We start from the raw sequence: 16,718 nt of genomic DNA, 5'->3' as shown, positions 1-16,718 counted from the left end.
TGGTGCATGGAGCTCACAGCTCACCTCCCATCAGCTCTGCTCTGCCCCACAGCATGAGCAGAGCAGAGCAGCACAGGAGGCTCGGAGTGCTGAGCGCCCCACAGACACAGCCAGGTGGGTCACGCATGTCTGTGAGCCGAGCTTTTGCTTCCCTTCAGGTTTTAGACCAACTGCCAGGTCCTGCACTTTGGCCACAACAACCCCATGCAGCGTTATAGGTTTGGGGATGAGTGGCTGGATGATTGTGAAGAGGAGAGGGACCTGGGGGTGTTGTGATGCTCGGCTTAATGTGAGCCCACAGCGTGCCCAGGTGAGCAAGAGGGCCAGCAGCATCCTGGCCTGCATCAGAAATAGTGGCCAGCAGGAGCAGGGTGGTGAGCATCCCCTGTACTCAGCACTGGTGAGGCCGCACCTCGAGTGCTGTGTTCAGTTTTGGGCTCCTCACTGCAGGAAAGACATTGAGGAGCGTGTGCAGAGAAGGGCAACGAAATGGTGAGGGGTCTGGAGCACAAGGCTTATGAGGAGCAGCTGAGGGAGCTGGGGTTGTTCAGTGTGGAGAAGAGGAGGCTCAGGGGAGACCTCACTGCACTTTGCAACTTCCTGAATGGAGGCTGTGATGAGGAGGGGTTTGGCCTCTTCTCCCAGGCAACAAACAGGACCTGGGGAAATGGCCGCAAGTTGTATCAGAGGTTGGACATAAGGAAGAACAACTTCTCTCAGTGGTCAGGCACTGCAATGGCTGCACAGGGAGATGGGGGAGTCACTGTCCCTGGCAGCGTTCAAGAGGCACCCGGATGAGGAGCTGTGAGATCTGCTTGGTGCTTGTGGTGGCAGCGGTGATGGGAGGACGGTTGGACTGGATGATCTTGCAGGTCGTTTCCAACCTTGTGATTCTATGATTCTATGATTACAGACAAAACGGTAGGAAATAGAAGCGAAGCTTCAAGGCTTCCGATCTTACAGGGAGACTGGAAAACATGAGGAAAACCCCGCGGGGAGCAGTGCGGCGGCAAGGAGCCGACCGAGCCCAGCAGGAGCAGCGCCACGGCACCGAGCGGCCGGCCGCCATCTTCTCGCCGCCCCGCGCCTCGTTCCCACGGCAACGCGATACTTCGCGGGCGCCACGCAGGCAGAGGGCGGTGCCGCGAGCGGCGCGTGCTCACGGGGGCGCCCCGCCGCCTCTCTTCTGCGCGTGCGCGAGGTCACCGCCCCGGAAGCGCTCGCGGGGCGCGTTGACACGTCGCAGGGCCGGGCGGGCGCGGGCCGCGCTGAGGCTGTTGTGAGCGTTCGTCGCTCCTGTCCGGCCGTAGCGGGGAGCGGCACCGGGAACGGCTCCTGAGGCTGCGGGAGCGCCCCGAGGGCCGCTGCCCGTGTGGAGATCCGCGGGTCCCCCGGGCCGAGCGCCCCGCGGCTGGCGGCGATGTCCGGGTTCGACAGCTTCAACACGGAGTTCTTCCAGACCAGCTACAGCATCGACGAGCAGGCGCAGCCCTACGAGTACGGCGGCGGGCGGCCCTACGGCAGGTAGCGGCGCGGCGGGGCCTTTTTGTGCTCATCTGTTCGTGCGCGGTGCTTCCCTTCCTTTCTGCGGCTCGGGACGCGTCGCGGGCGCGCGTTGAAATCTCTGTGTCACGCAGTCGGTGGCTGCAGTAACTCGGGAGTTTGTTCAGGGGTGGGACGTGGCTCCAAGGAGGCTATTCTTTAATGAAAGAAACGTGCACCAATATATATTTTTATGTGTGTGAAATCTACAAGGAGAGCCTTCCGAAGGCAGTAGAAATTGACTTAGTAGTGAATAGCTGAGAAGATGTGAAACAGAAACTGAAAAGCTGCTTTTCTCCCGTATCACAAACTGCAGGTATGCAGTGTTTGACTTCCAGTCAGTAACTCCTTCCTCTGTGTTGTAATGCTGACGCTCGTGATGCGGCAGTGGAAGGAAACGGCTTTTCATTTCATCTTAACTTTTTGTCTTTAATGTCCTTAAGCTTTAGAGTGGGGCAGAGGTGATAGTGTGAGCTGATGATGGCATCAGATGAGATGTCAGTAGTGATTAAGGTACGCGTTAATTAGTTTCTGACAGTTTTCCTGCTCTTACATGCAGCAGTAGTAATTCTTGATTGTGCAGGCCTATAACTCGAAAGCAAAAAGGATGCTACACACGCAGCAGTAGTTCCTTGTTTAGCTGGTAGCAGCATGTTTTCTTTAGCTGATCAGTATTGTTTGTAAGGGCTTCAGTGGAAGAAAGCAGCCAAACGCCCAGCAGATCTGAGGAGGGATTGTGGAAGGTAACTAAAACAAAAAATGGGCAGGACTCTTTGCTTACTGTGTGTGAGCTTTGATTTTTGCGTGGAGGTGTTTCCAATCAAATTCTTTATCTGTCCATGATCTGATGTAATTCTTTATAGGCAGTATGGAGGCTACGAGTACTCCCAGCAAAGTGGATTTGTCCCTCCCGAGATGATGCAGCAGCAGCCTTACACAGGGCAGATTTACCAGCCAACACAGACATATACTCCAACTTCAGCACAGTCGTTCTATGGAAGTAATTTTGAGGATGAGCCTCCTCTGTTAGAAGGTATAACTTGTGCTTTGTGGCCAAAAGGCAGAACTCCTTCCTCCTGGTCCCCAGTGTGAGTGATTTGAGTAGTTGGGTGTGGATGCTCTGTTTCTGACAGTGAGCAGTTGAGTGGATATTCTCGTTATCTTTTCTTATTTAACTGTATTTCAGTATACAAAAAGCATATCCTTATGTGAATTTCTAGGCAGAGTTGTAGCATTATGCTTTATTTATACTAGCTGTTCTGTGGAAGCCAGGATAAATCAAATGGATTTTGTACAACACAATAAAATGCTATTTTTTTTTTTCTATTGTAAATTAAAAAAATACTTAAAATTCTCTGCTCTGTATGGAAACAAATTGATGCTGTTAGTTTCAGTTGATTCTGTGGTTAGAACTAAAATCTTTCATTGCTGAAGGCGATGTGCTAAACTTTGCAGAAATTCTGTCCAGAACACAGACTGCCAAATGCCAGAATGGATGCACAGTGAGTGCCTGGATGGATGCATCACTGTTAATTTCCAAATAACTGAAGCAGCTCTTTCAGTTGCTGATTTGAAGTCGTTTTCCTTCCAGTTGTCTGGCCTTACATGTGTTATTCATGAAGTGCATTTGTTTATGTAGATGCTTCTCAGGGCCCAAGGTGGGCAGATGATCACTGCATTCATAACCAGGTTTGCATGTGCAACTGTGATGAAATCGTGTGGATGGAGACTGGAAATCATTTCCAGCTGCATGGAGCTGTAAAATGTGTGTCATGAGACATCAGTGTTAAAAGAGATGACTGTGTTTTTGAGTGGATTCACTGGTAGGGTGGCTGGTTTGTGAAAGAGGAGCCCACTGAAAGGGAGCTAAGTATGGAGAAAGTGCTTTGACTTAGAAATCTTTGAGCCACAGGTCACTGGAAGCTTGGGGACTGTTGGAGCAATCAGCATATTTTGTTCTGATATTCTTGTATGTATGTGCTTTAGGCCATGTACAAGGACAGCAGTATACTGGGCTGACTGAACTTTGGTCTGACACAGAACCCTGCTTTTGTGCTCTTATCTGGTTCTCTCGAAGCCAGCTTGTCACTGCACAGCGTTTGAGACCTGGAATCTGCAGAAGCAGCATTCCCAGCACCTTAAGGAGAGGCATTCCTGTAGGATAATTCCTGGGGATGATTTTGGAGTGGAGTGGCAGGGAAAAGTGACAGCAAAACAAATGGGGCAAAGGGGGAAGGGGAGGAAATGTACAGGCATAATTCTTTTCATGTCACTTGTAGAATTGGGGATCAACTTTGACCACATCTGGCAGAAGACGCTGACAGTTCTGCACCCATTAAAAGTAGCAGATGGCAGCATCATGAATGAGACTGACCTGGCTGGACCAATGGTCTTCTGTCTAGCTTTTGGAGCCACGTTGTTACTGGTAAGATCCTAATTGCCTCGTGTTGCTGTTGATGCTTTCATGCCTGGGGACAGTGGGGGAAAAAGCCAAATTACATGTGGCCTTGCTGGAAGGAACTCCTTAGCCTGGTGGACACAAAAAATGCATCCTGGGTGAGAGTTTCTAGCTCAGTGGAAGAGGAACTGGGGCTTAGTACAGTGCTCGTTGGAGTTAATAAGCTAATTATTCTTTTTCTTCTGCAGGGTTCAAATAAAGGTTTTAGAGCTTGCTTTCTGCATGATGCTGGTTTAACTGGAATGCATATTTCACTTTATGCTTTGTTTTGAGGAATATGGGTCCTTTTGTCACAGGACAGATGTGTGACCCGTGTTCTCAGATTTTACCTGTAGCTTTTGGGAATTGAGCTGTTGTCCTCTCACAGCCACATGTTGTCTTTTTGAAGCACCTGGTTCTGATCAGGACTTGGGAAAATGTGCTCATTCAATATTTGAAGAGTTATTCTCTTTATTTCTTTTTTCTAGCACTCGTGTTTTATGTTTGAGGCCTCTCTGTTTTGTTTCCCTGTCTTTGATGCTTTGTTCATTGTTTCTACTCTGTTCCTCCAGGTTTGAGGAGGCTCATGTGGTGGAATTTCACCAATGCTGTTACAGTTGATACGTTTGGTTTGTCTGCTGGTATAAATAGCCAATCTTAAGGCACTTATAAAGTAAATCTGGTTTAGTTTATACCTCTTAATAGGTTAGCATCTGATGAAGCCTTCTTTTTAATTGAGCTTCATTGACATTAGATCGTGGCTTAATGACTCAAGTGTCAACTATTAAATGACAGAGTAACAGCAGGCAGAATTCCTTGTCTTAGGAAGCCTCAGTATGTTTCATCAGTTTTCTTCTCTGAATGTCTTTGGGCATTGCATTTATTCTTTTCTGAACATGCACTGTGCTGCAGTGCAGTGCTTTGGCACCAAGGGCAGCATAGGCCTACTTTTATACCTAACTTCATTTAATGGCAACTGGGACAGCAGAATTAATGAATGTGTTCACAAGAGGTAATTTTGAATGTGCTCTCACTGAGAAATTATCTCTCTTTCCTGTGTGGTGTTTTGAGCCCTGACAGTGTTATGTTTATTATTTTTGTCTGTATTTTAAGTAAAAGTACTGAGTAAGAGTGTTAGAGTGCAGTGAGAGAAAGCAAACGTCGGCTGGCAGAAAGAAAGGATTAAAGCAGGTTTTGTAGCACTTGAGGGAGGGGAGAGCTGAGCTCTAGGTTCTGCACTGTGGGAGGCAGGCAGGATAGGAGCTGTGCACCAGGGGAGCACTGCACTCCTCATGGCCCTGTCTTTCTGCAGGCTGGAATTGGGGCGTTTTGATAAGAAGATCATATGGTGTTGGAAAAACAAATACAGGCATAGGATGCACGTGTTACAAACTGACATACTTGCGAGTTGAGCAGCGTTCAGATTTTAACCCTTTTAAAAAACCTACACAACTTGATTCTGCTCTTCATATGCAGCTCAGCTTCTGCCTCTTAGGGGACTTTGCTAGAAGAGTTCGATTGGAAGGGATCTGCAGTTAAAGCGCGTTGCTGAGGGCGTTGTTCAAACTCCTGCTGAACGCTGGCCGGCAGGAGGCAGCATTTGCTCCTTTGAGAAGCCTGTCAGAGTCTTGCCACCTCACAGTGAGAAATTGCCTGCTGACATCTGAGCCTGATTTGGCACAGCTTTGGGGTGATCCCACGTGTCTGTGCAGGGGCTGGAGGCTGTCATCTCTCCCTGTGCTTTCCCCCCACAAGAAGTTGATCACTCAGAGAGTGATGAGGCCTCTGCTTATTTGTGATTTACATTGCTCTACAATGCTGTAAAGTCTATTGCAAATCCCAGATAAATAATGTAATGGATTCATAAAGGAGTTCCAAACTTCTTAAATCTTCACATGTTACTTCTGCTAAGGTTGTTATTGCAAGAAGTCTTTAGAGACATACTGACAAGTTGGTTGCTGAAAGCTCCAAGGCTTTTGCACCCAGATCAGACAATAGCAGTTTGATTAAGGTCTGTTCATTGAAATACATAAACGTGCTTCTCGGGTGCCTGGGCTGCATAGGTGCACTGGGATTTGGGGTGTGGGAAGATGCTGCACGTTGAATTTGAATGTGGCTGTTGGGATTGGAGGGATGAAAATGAGGATGTTCTGTAAACGTTTGTTCTTCCTTCTTCCCCCTGTTGTGAGGGCATTTTGTCCTGGTAATTAACATGCACTGCTCTGCTTGACTTTCAGGCTGGTAAAATTCAGTTTGGCTACGTGTATGGAATAAGTGCAATCGGATGCTTGGGGATGTTCTGTCTCCTGAACCTGATGAGCATGACGGGTGTCTCGTTTGGCTGCGTTGCCAGTGTCCTTGGATACTGTCTTCTTCCTATGATCGTGCTCTCCACTTTTGCCATCATGTTTTCATTGCAGTAAGTACATGAACTGTAACTTGATCGTAGAGCCCTCTCCTGTGAGATTCAAGGCAGCTTTTAAAACAGATCTCCATGTTCAGGGATGAAGGTGCCTGAGATTTGGGTATGACAGGAATTTGTAGTAAGTGTAAAATCAGAAGTATTGACACTGTTCAGGTGGAAAAAAAGAGAGGTGGGGATACAGCTTGTAAGTCAGTCAACAGCCTTTAAATGCACAGAGTCAAATAATGGTATTGCTTTCCATCTGCTTTCCATCTGATAAATCTTAGCACCCACCGAGTTTAAAGTTAAGACGCAAAATTGAATTTTTCAAAGAAAAGGAAATCAGTGTGACTTAAAGCAAGAGAGAGATGTGAATTTGAAGGGTATTTGCTTTTAAGAGGTGTTGGATCCAACTGCAGTTCCTGTAAGTATATGCACAAGTCATAAATGAGTTCTGATTTTGTTTTTATCTTCACAGGGGAGTGATGGGAATTATCCTCACAGCTGGGATCATTGGCTGGTGCAGCTTTTCTGCTTCCAAAATCTTTATTTCTGCCTTAGCAATGGAAGGACAGCAACTTCTAGTAGCATACCCCTGTGCTTTGTTGTATGGGGTCTTTGCTCTCATTTCTGTGTTCTGAACAGACTGTCCGAATCCTTGGACTGCAGTGGGCCAAACTGAAGACATCAACTCGGGACATTTTGTTGGACCAGAAGCAGTTGCAAACGCCTGCGTAGTGGGGACATGACAAACTTAGACCAGTTCTAAACCATCTGGAAAATGGAAACAAATGTCTTGTGTTCACTTTTTTAGAACTTTGAATACTGTTCTCAATTGACCCGAGGTGTCGATAGCTTTAATAAGTGTTCATGCTTATCAAGTTAATGTAGTTTTTTTTTCCCACTCCTGTATCTTCAGAAAAGTAACTTTTGGTTGTTTATGTGAGATGGGGGGGGTGAGGGAGAGGGGAGGGAGAAGGGTTACACACTGTAAGGTTTTTCTTAGCAGCAGTTAACAGAGCCACAGGCAGTGTGGGATTGGCATTCTTTTTGAATAAATCTGCAGTAATGAAGAGCCTGCTTCTCTCCCCTCTTGCCAGGTGCACGGAATGTATGCAATTGCTTCCTGTACTTTAACAAATACACTCTTAAGTTGTTTAGTCTCAGTTACGTGTTCATTTGATGTGATGGTATTTCAGGTTGTCATGAAACTGAAATTATGAATTAGAAAACAGATGCTTTAAAAATTAGAAGTTTCTGTAATTCTGTCACACTTGAAATGGGAATCCATCTGGGTCTCTAAATAGCTGCGTGTTAACTTGAATTTCTAAGACTTCAACTGGAGGTTTTTTCCTAATGGTGCACAAATTAGAAGACAGAGGGGAATCTCTTGAAGTGCTACCAAGAGAAACACCATTTTGAAAATGCTTGTCAGTATTGTTACTGTAAAAGTAATTTAAGGCACATTGATTAAATTTTCCTTAGATTTTGAAAATGGTGTTTGCTTCTTCCAACCTTTATTTTTGAATGAACTTCAGTTAAATAAACTTTCATATAGCAGCATGATCATTCAGTCAGTGGATTCGGTATTTGCTTCAGCCAGAAATATTTGACTGTACTTTAGAAACACGAGACTTTTTGCAAACAGCTGTTATCACAAAGTAGATGGCAGGTATGAGAAGAGGGAAAGCAGAAGTGCTTGGTGTGCACGTCAGCTCTTGTTAATTCCCAAAATATGCAAGGAAGGGATGCAGACACTGAACCCTTCACAGGGAGGGGATGTGGTTGTCACCCCCCCCGGAAATGAAGACTCTCCAATGAATGTTACTATTTTGTTGTCAATTTAGGCCAGGGGATTTCATCTCATGGTGTTTATGGCATTTGTCTCACATTCATCTGCCAGCTCTGTTTGTTGGTCCTGGAGCTGAATCACTGTGCAGTGGTTCTTAGTTCAAAGGCAGGCTTGGTGCAACACTGCCACTGCTCACGGTGAGCCTTCATCTTGGTGAGACAAGGGTCGTGCTTTGTGTGCTTCAGCATGCATTGCTCTTTGCTCTTCCCTCACTTGTTTGTGTTCTCCTAAAAATGCCTTCCTGGTGCTGCTGGAAGTTCCTGACCAGATCCTCTTCTACTGGCCAGAGCTGTTCTATCCTGTGTTACTGTGGGATGCACTCAATGAGCGTAGAACCATTAAGAGCCAGTTAGCAATGCACTGAGCTGTTCTACTACAGCTGCTATGGTAATGAATTTTAGAACTGGTGCACAAAAGAGGAAAAAAAATTTACTTCCAGAATTGAATTCGAGAGCCCAGGTAATTTTCTGCTTTGCTACCTTACTACAAGTTACCATCCTAAATAAAACTTGCATTTATTTAGTGAAATGCTGTAGTCTGTGCTCGCTAGTTCTGTTCTTTGAGCAGGCCCTGGGGCAGAGTTGTTTCTGCTTCCAAGGAGGAGCATCACCTGCTGGTGGAGCATGCTGTCCTGTACTGCTGCAGGTAAGTTACAGGGATTGTCTTTACAAATGAGACCTAATTAATCATAGTTTGGTTTCAGTAAGTACAGAAGCTCACAAACTTTCTTGTGCGTAGCAGGTTCTAATACTCAAGCCCTGCTTTATTTGTGTTGTCTGATTAGGTTTACCTTACACATGGATACGGTTCATTTCTTTACAGCTCGTGCTGATTTTGTAGGTAGTGTCGTGTTGTAACAGAAAAAAGTTACTAAAGACAGTTTAACAAATATTCATCCTAGTGCACGGTGGGAAACGTCAGAACAGACTTGTTTGAGTGTAGCACTAACAGTGCCACTGCTGGGCTTGGAACATACAGCCATGGCCCTGCTGCGACAGCTGGAGCACTGCATGCTCTGCAGCAGCACTGGGACTGGGCTGCTGGGTTCAGGAGAGCTTCGTGCCCTTCAGCCACCTGCTGGACAACTTAGCCCTGATTTCCACATGGGCTCTTGGCTGTGAAAGCAGCTGGGAGTAAAATGTCAAACCGTAATGCATCGCTTCCTACAAAACACCTAATGTGCTCTTAAATATCCAACTGTCTGATAGATAGCTAACGTGATTTGAATTGCTGGCCCTGTTTATTGCCTATCCACAATCAATTCTATTGATTTTTTTTTTTTCTCTAACATTATTTCGTCCTGAATTTTGCATCACTGTTAGTTACATTCCAGAGTGTCAGGCTGTTGAGTCTTGCCATTGCATGGAATGACAAGATTTTGTGCTGTAAATTTTCTCTTCCTTGTGGAAGTGCCTTTTTTTAACTTCAGAAACCTGAACACTGTCCCCCTCCCTGCCTAATGTTAAAATCTCACCTAGTTTCAGATCAAGCATTGACTTTCTCTGCTTCATTCTACATTCTCTGGACATCTGGGTTATTCAGCTTAAAGAATTCAAATATGGGTGCTGGCAATTCTTTTTAAAAATCTTTTTCCTCATCTGCACCCACTCTATTGTACAAAGTTACAGCTTCTGCAAGAGGTGGAGTGCAGTTCCTGCACCAACCGGGCCCTGCTGTTTCCAGCAGCTCCACTGGGTGGGCCTGTAACCTCTGCTGTGCAGCGACGAGCCTGCTTTGCTGTTGGCAGGGCTTGCAGCTGGCACAACTCAGCATCAGGTCTGCCCTGCTCTTCAGGGGCTCCGTTTCAGCCCTGGCCTGTGAAATGAGCAGAGCTGTGTGCAGTGTAGCCCTTGTGGCGACAGGAAATCTTTGCCACCTTCAATTCTTGGTAGAAGTCTTCATTTTCTCTATTCGGTGCAAAAGCAGAAATAGTTTTTCCCTTCCCAGCTGCTGGGAGGTACAGCAGGCTCTGGGCACAGCTCACGTTGTGCTGTGCCACTGCCTTTCCTCCATTTGAGATGGTGCTTCCTCCCACCAATAGGCTTTTTTAGTTCAGTTCAATAGCACCCCTCCAGAACTGAGCAATTGATGTACATCATCTGTAGGGTTAGAAGAGTTTGTAAAGAATTTTGTTGTTAGTTTAGGAGCTACAAACCTTAATGCCTTGAGATGTGAGGACCTCCTGCAAGGCAGGGAAGCTTCCTTTGAGGGATGATGTAAAGAGATGTGTGTGGTTGTCCAGGTCCTGCTGTGTTTGGTCACCTTTATCCCAGCAAAGCGCACTGAAGTCATCCTTTGGGGGTGAATTAACAGCCTGGTGCTCTGGGACGCAGCTTGGAAGTGGAGGGAGTTTTGTCATTGGAAATTGTCAGCTGTATTTGCCAGCTTTGTGCTTTGCTAATCAAAGGCAGCAGGCCGTTAGCTGAACAGCAGTTTGTGCTGGGGAGAACTGTGGGCAGGGGGCTCTTAAGATGTTCTTTTGTTGTTCCTCCCCTCGTATTTGCTTCACCGCTAGGTCAGTGCCTGCTCCCGGCCCCAAAATGTGCAGACCTGAATATATGGAGGAGCTTTTTGCTTCACTAAGTGATACGATGTGCAGAAATGAAAATCATGCTGCCAAACTCACTGCATTAACCTGCAAAATGCTGATGCTCATGTCATCATGATATGATGAAATGCTAATATCATGATGTGCACTGAAGACCCGTGATGGACAATGGGGGATTTTAATTAGCTTAGTGCCTTTTGCTTTGTTGATTTAATAGTTACTAATACCAGTCAATCTTTGATCATTTTGGTGGCCGGTTCAAACGTTAATTGCTAGCAGAAGCTGATGAGCTCCTTGGCACTGTGGTGCTGCTTCACCACATCACAGGTGGGAACGTTCGCATTTGGGATGATCTTCTCATCCCCGTGCTTTGTCTGAGTTAAAGATTATTGCTTCAAACGTGCTGGGGAGATATAAAGGAGGTGACATCTGCACTTAGCTAATGCCAGCAGCCACGTTACCTGCTACTCTGCTTTCTACTGGGTTCATTGAGCCAAAGTCCACCAAAAGCCCGTTGGGTTTATTTGAAAGGCCACAAATGTGCTCAGTGAGCTGCCGACCCAACGCCCCTCCTGCAGGTCCTGCTGCAGGGATGTGACACAACCGCCTCTCTCACCTCCTCACTGCTCTGCTGCTATCTTTGTGAGCAGAAAATGGGCCGTGATGTCAGGCTTGTTTCTTCCTACCTCTTCCTTCCTTTATGCACATTGTTATTACTCTGCTCTCCACAATAGACATGTCAGACAGCTCATTTGCTTCCTTTTGGCAGCAGCCTCTTACACAATAGTGAACTCATTCTAACTTCCCATGTCATTCTTCTCCTTCTTGAAAGGACTCTGACTATCCCTGCAATCCCCAAACCTTTATCTGCAGAAATGCCCAATGGTTTCCCATCTTGTTCGTATGCAGTGACACTTCTTTGAAACAGGATTGTGTGCTGTACTGAACTCCCTCAGAGCGGTTCCAATCATTTCTCCAACTTATGGAGATCAATTTGAACTCCACTTCACTTGCAATGCCTTCTGAAGCCTCAGCAGCCAAAGCAGCGCCAGTGTGAGCAGTGGGGGCTGTGGGCACTAATCTCACTAAAGTAATGAAATTGTAAGTAATTATTGCCACAACAATTATACTGTTCTTAAGAGTTGAAGAAAGGGAAAGGACGTACAAATATCATCTGATGTGGGAAAATGGTGCCCTGAGTGCAGATTTCAGCAGCGATGATTCAGAACCAAGAACATCTCCTTGATTACCCACAGTTGGCTCTCATCATCCCTGCCCATCTCGAACTCCCCTGGCATTCTCACACTCGGTCCTTTTATCTCAGCTGGATGTCCTGGGCCATCCTGTGATGGCAGATTGATCTGCAGGCTGAGAATTCACTTCTACACGTCAGCACCGACACTGAGCAGCACAAATACGACACGGCCATCTGATCTCAGCATCTTTCAGATCAAAAGCATTTATTTGTTCATACATTTACACAGCCGAGATATCGGTTCTGAAGCAACAGGCTGCTTTATTTTATTCATTTGGTTACAGTTTAGATCACGTTATCTGTGTTAAATATTAAGGGTGGTTTAATTGAGCAGGCCTTTCTCCTTGCACTCCCTGACCTCTGGCCGTTTCACTGTCATACCTGAACGAAGCATTAGTGTTGGATGTTAAAGAGGCATATGGACAAGAGACAGAGAGGTCGTCGTTCAAATGACTGACTGGTGTAAGCCCACCTGGTTGGAATCTTCGCTGCTCTGCACAACTGTTAATTTGAAATGAATTTGCAGCAATGAAATGATATTACTTGTGTGATAAGTGTGGAGATCGTAATGTTCTGCCTGGGCCTTAATGGAGCTCAAAAGGCCTAATTCTGCCTCAGCTCCTTTCTGCTTCAGATCTGGGGTGAATCTACAGCTCATATCTGAAAAGGCACATATCCTGTGTGTAACATCAGGGCAGCTCTGCCTCTGTCAGCACTGCAGTCAGTTCTGCCACTGGCCATCCCAGCGTGCTGCTGAGCAGCTCACCCCACGTGTGACATCATTTAAACACACATGGAGGGAAAGAAGTCATGTTTGCTGCACGTAACTTCTGTCGCTTCAGTAAGACCTGTTGCAAACGTGCAGCGATTCATTTGGAGAACTGCAACAGGCAATAAGGTGCAGAAGGTCTCAGCTCCAGCATGAGGCAAAGAGCAGGTCTTCATATATTGAACAAACGATCACAAAAAGCACAGGAAAAGAGAGAGGAAAAATACATTCCCTGGCAATCAGTTGTTTAAATATGAGCGTCAGGAGTGCTGTTCAGTCGGGATTATTGTTTTGGCTTTTCTCCATTATGTAAATCCTTGTGATATGCACAGCCTGCAGGAGCCCTGCTGCTGCTCCCTGCACTGCCAGCCCTGGTGCAGCATGTGGGGCTCAGGACATTACCCCATTTCAAGTAGCATGTAAACACTCAAGCTAGATGGCTTCACATCATGTGTTTAAAAACAAGGATTTCCTTATTTGTCATTAAAATACCCTAGCAATATTGTAGAGAATATGCATCATGTTAGTACAAAAAATGCAGTAATTCTGCAGCACAGTGCCTCATTCTCACCCTGGAGCTCAGCTCTGGTGAGAAAACCAATTTTTCTGACCTGGTGATTCTCACCAGCTGAAATCAGCAGAGCTTTATATGCTGGAAATCCTGAGGGGCTTTAAATACTCGAGGTCCAAGTAGGTGTTTTAAGTCCTGAGGTCCATTTCCTCACCACTGCAGAGCTGTGCCTCTCTGTGCACGGCCTGCGCTGCTTTAATCACAGCAGCGAGCCGCCGCTGCCCTGCAGAAGGGGGGAATGTGTCCCCAAAGGCAATCTTCCCATGTAGCCATGAATTGCCCTTTAACCGTGAGCACAGGAACATACATTACAGACCTGACATTACAGAAATACAACGGGAGTTCTTGTCTTTCTTCCGTAGTCTCCATGTTAAATTGCTTCATTAATTCGGAGGGAGTTTTCTGCTGTTTCCTTCTGATTAATTTGTTTGTGTGCACAGTGGGCCCGCTCTGCGTGCGCAGCATTTCTGAAGAGCTGCTCCTGCTTCGTGCTGTAAGTAGCTCTGAAGTGTTCACATTCAGCGCTCCCAGCCCCTTCCTCCAGAGTGTTTGTTTGCCTGTTTTCGCTCTGGATTGCTCAGCAGATGATGAATAATCACAGAGGCCATTTCTTGTTCCTTCATTATTTCTAAAAGCAAACATAGGCAGAATTCAGGACCCCGGAGAAAAGACAGCTAAACTAAATTTTGAAATAGTAAAGCGCCGGCAGCAGCCAGACAGTGCCCATTAAAACATCATGCTGGAGCTCTGAAACATCTCTCTGGTTTACTCAGTAATTCAGCTGGGAGTATGTTTGAGGGGAGGTTTTTCCATGGAAACCTGAAGTATAATCCCCCAAACAACTCACTTCACTCTAATGTACATGGGCTTAGTGTTTAGATACCACCCAGCTGTGTTAGGCTGGTTGCTATGGTCCTGCTTTCCGTTTCAGAGCCTTTGATTAATGCACCACCAGCGAAGGAGTGGGGGAGCTGCTGTGTGCAAATGCCACGGGGGGGCAGTGGGCAGTGGGCAGTGGCGGTGTGCAGGGAGCCCTATGGCTGTGCCCATGGAGCCCTATGGCTGTGCCCATGGAGCCCTATGGCTGTGCCCATGGAGCTCCGCATCCCGGCATGCTGCTGCCCGGATCTCTCTGTGCAGATCCTTCTGCCCCCACCCAGCACTCTGTGCTGCTTCCCAACCACAACCAGCAGAGCCGATGGCTCCCTATGGGTGCTCACATAACCTCACTCAAAGCAACGAGCCGATGTCCCGACCCAGCGCGGGCCCTGCAGCCTTTCTCTGTTACCATCGGGTTTCTTTTCCAGCCGGGAGATGAGCAGGGCATCAGGCCTCCAGTGGCTGCATCTTGGCAGAAGTGTTGGCTTTCGTGCATGGAGCAACCCATGGGTGCAACACATGGTGGAACACAGAGAGCCAGCAAGACTTCAGCGATTAAAGCTATCCATCTGCTCTGCTCAGTTTTTTTCCCCTACAGAATACATTTTCCCCCTTTACCAATCTTAACCAACCCAGTGGATAAGGAATGTGAATTACTGTCACCTCTGTGCCACAGAGGGGGAAACTGAGGCACAGAGATGTGCAGCACTGCACTGTGACCCCATCAGGCAGAGCTGAGCTCACATCCCCACAGCAGCATCACCGCTCTGCTGGGAACACAAAACCAGAACAAAAGTGCATCGTTATCTCTTGTTGTTAATCAATGCTGTTATCAGCTGTGCAACTGCATCATTTTCTGAGCCAGTAAAATTTTTAACTGTTATATTTATGTATCTGTGGTTTCTCAATACTTCCCTCTGCTCTCAGGCTGTATTTTAACTCATCTTCTGCGGGATCCGCCCGAACAGGCACAGATATCTGTAAAGCAAACGTAGACAGGAGTAAATCATTGGGGGGCCTTACAGGCAACGGTAAGAAATGGGCTCTACTTGCTCCTCCTTCACTCTTGGAGCAACGACGGCACCGAGCGGAGCCTCTGGCCGCAGACGGAGCCCCTGCCGAGGGCGGTGCCGGCTGTGAGCGCCGTGACGAGGCACGGAGGCGCCGGACCCCCGGGTGCGGGACGGCCGAAGAGCGGAGCGCCGTTCACCCCGCCGCATTTCTCCCAGAGGCAGCGCCACCCGAACTTGTCCCGGAGGGTTCCAAACGTCCTCCCACACCGCCCCGGCTCCGCTCTTTGCCCAAAGCGCCCCGAACTTTCACAGCACGCCATTCGTCCCTGGGCTCGCCGTCCCCGCCGGGCGCACGCGGCGGTCGGGCCGTTGGCCGCGCGGGGCTTCGGAGCCGGACTCGCTGCCGTCCCTCCCGCGGCCACCTGGGGGCGCTCCGCGCGCGGCTCTGCACGGGGCGCGCGTTTGCAAAGCGGCGGCGCAGCGAGCGCGGCCGAGGGGACGTCCGGAGCCGCGAGGCTGCATCGGGGCCGCTCCGTGACCTCGGAGCCGGGGAGCGAAACACGGCCCTCGGGTCTGTGGCCGGTTACAGTCACTGCGCACATTTGCTGCACGGCTGGGGTTTTCAAAGAGCACTCCGTCCGTCTTCCGACAAAGATGGCAGTTCGCGTCCGTTCCCCCCTCCCGAGAATAACGGTCAGCGGTGCCCCCGGAGGTTCCCGCAGCTGAATCGGTCCGGCGCTGCCCTTGCCGTCCTGTTCGTGTGCCCACAGCGGCTGCTGCCCCCCCCGACAGACCTTAACGACTCCATGGAACGATAACTGAAGAAGGAGGGGGAGGAGGACGGGGTTCTTGGCCCACTGCCTCTGCGCGGAGCCAATGACTGAGAGCAGAGAGATGCTGAGGGCTGCCCTGGTGATCTCTGCCACCACCGTGCTTGTGTCCCAGTCACACCTCGTTGTGCTGAGTAATGCACGCATTCCATACGTCCTGCAAGCAAATTCTGCTTCGTTCGATGGGAAACAGAGGCCAACAGAGGCAGAACGCCCGTTCCCCACAGCACTGTCTTATCATCTATTTTTAACTGAATTTCGCCATCTTCTCTGTAAAGGAATAACACTCCTCCATTGCCTCTGGCCATAATTAATATGCCATATGTCAGGTCCAAGAGACACACAAAAACAGACTGAAAGCAGAGTGCTAGCTCTCAAGCAGAGCAAATAACTTTGGAGAAGAACTGTATTTTCTATATTGAAACTCTGTCTTTCCAGTGGCTGCAATTAAAGGTGTTCAGCTGCCTGAGGCCTCAGGAACTGAGGCAGGACAGCATCAAGGAGAGCAGCTGGTGCTGGGACACCAGGGACTGTCACTGTTAGGAAGCACCCTGCCCTGCAACAGCCACAGAGCTGGTCAATGAGCTAGGTCGTTAATCAGTTGATTGCCTGCAGGTC

At 47.9% G+C, this 16,718-nt stretch overlaps 1 protein-coding gene across 1 annotated transcript; it reads left to right on the top strand.

Annotated features, from left to right (window-relative positions):
- The first annotated feature begins 1,194 nt into the window (after positions 1 to 1,194).
- On the top strand, positions 1,195 to 7,949 carry YIPF5 (Yip1 domain family member 5). The gene is made up of 5 exons (XM_048960911.1): positions 1,195 to 1,524; positions 2,406 to 2,575; positions 3,822 to 3,967; positions 6,217 to 6,398; positions 6,862 to 7,949. The coding sequence occupies exons 1-5, from the start codon at positions 1,421 to 1,423 to the stop codon at positions 7,022 to 7,024; spliced, it is 765 nt and encodes a 254-aa protein (XP_048816868.1). The 5' UTR covers positions 1,195 to 1,420; the 3' UTR covers positions 7,025 to 7,949.
- The last annotated feature ends 8,769 nt before the right edge of the window (positions 7,950 to 16,718 follow it).

The sequence above is a fragment of the Lagopus muta genome, chromosome 14 (genome assembly GCF_023343835.1).
Source record: "Lagopus muta isolate bLagMut1 chromosome 14, bLagMut1 primary, whole genome shotgun sequence".
Taxonomy (NCBI): Eukaryota; Metazoa; Chordata; class Aves; order Galliformes; family Phasianidae; genus Lagopus; species Lagopus muta.
Note: the sequence above shows the minus strand (reverse complement) of the source record. Positions and strands in the feature narration are given on the sequence as shown.

Coding starts and splice junctions, on each gene's coding strand:
- YIPF5 (XM_048960911.1), top strand. CDS start 1,421: ATGTCCGGGTTCGACAGCTTCAACACGGAGTTCTTCCAGACCAGCTAC. Junction 1,525..2,405: donor GGCGGGCGGCCCTACGGCAG/GTAGCGGCGCGG, acceptor AATTCTTTATAG/GCAGTATGGAGGCTACGAGT. Junction 2,576..3,821: donor TGAGCCTCCTCTGTTAGAAG/GTATAACTTGTG, acceptor TGTCACTTGTAG/AATTGGGGATCAACTTTGAC.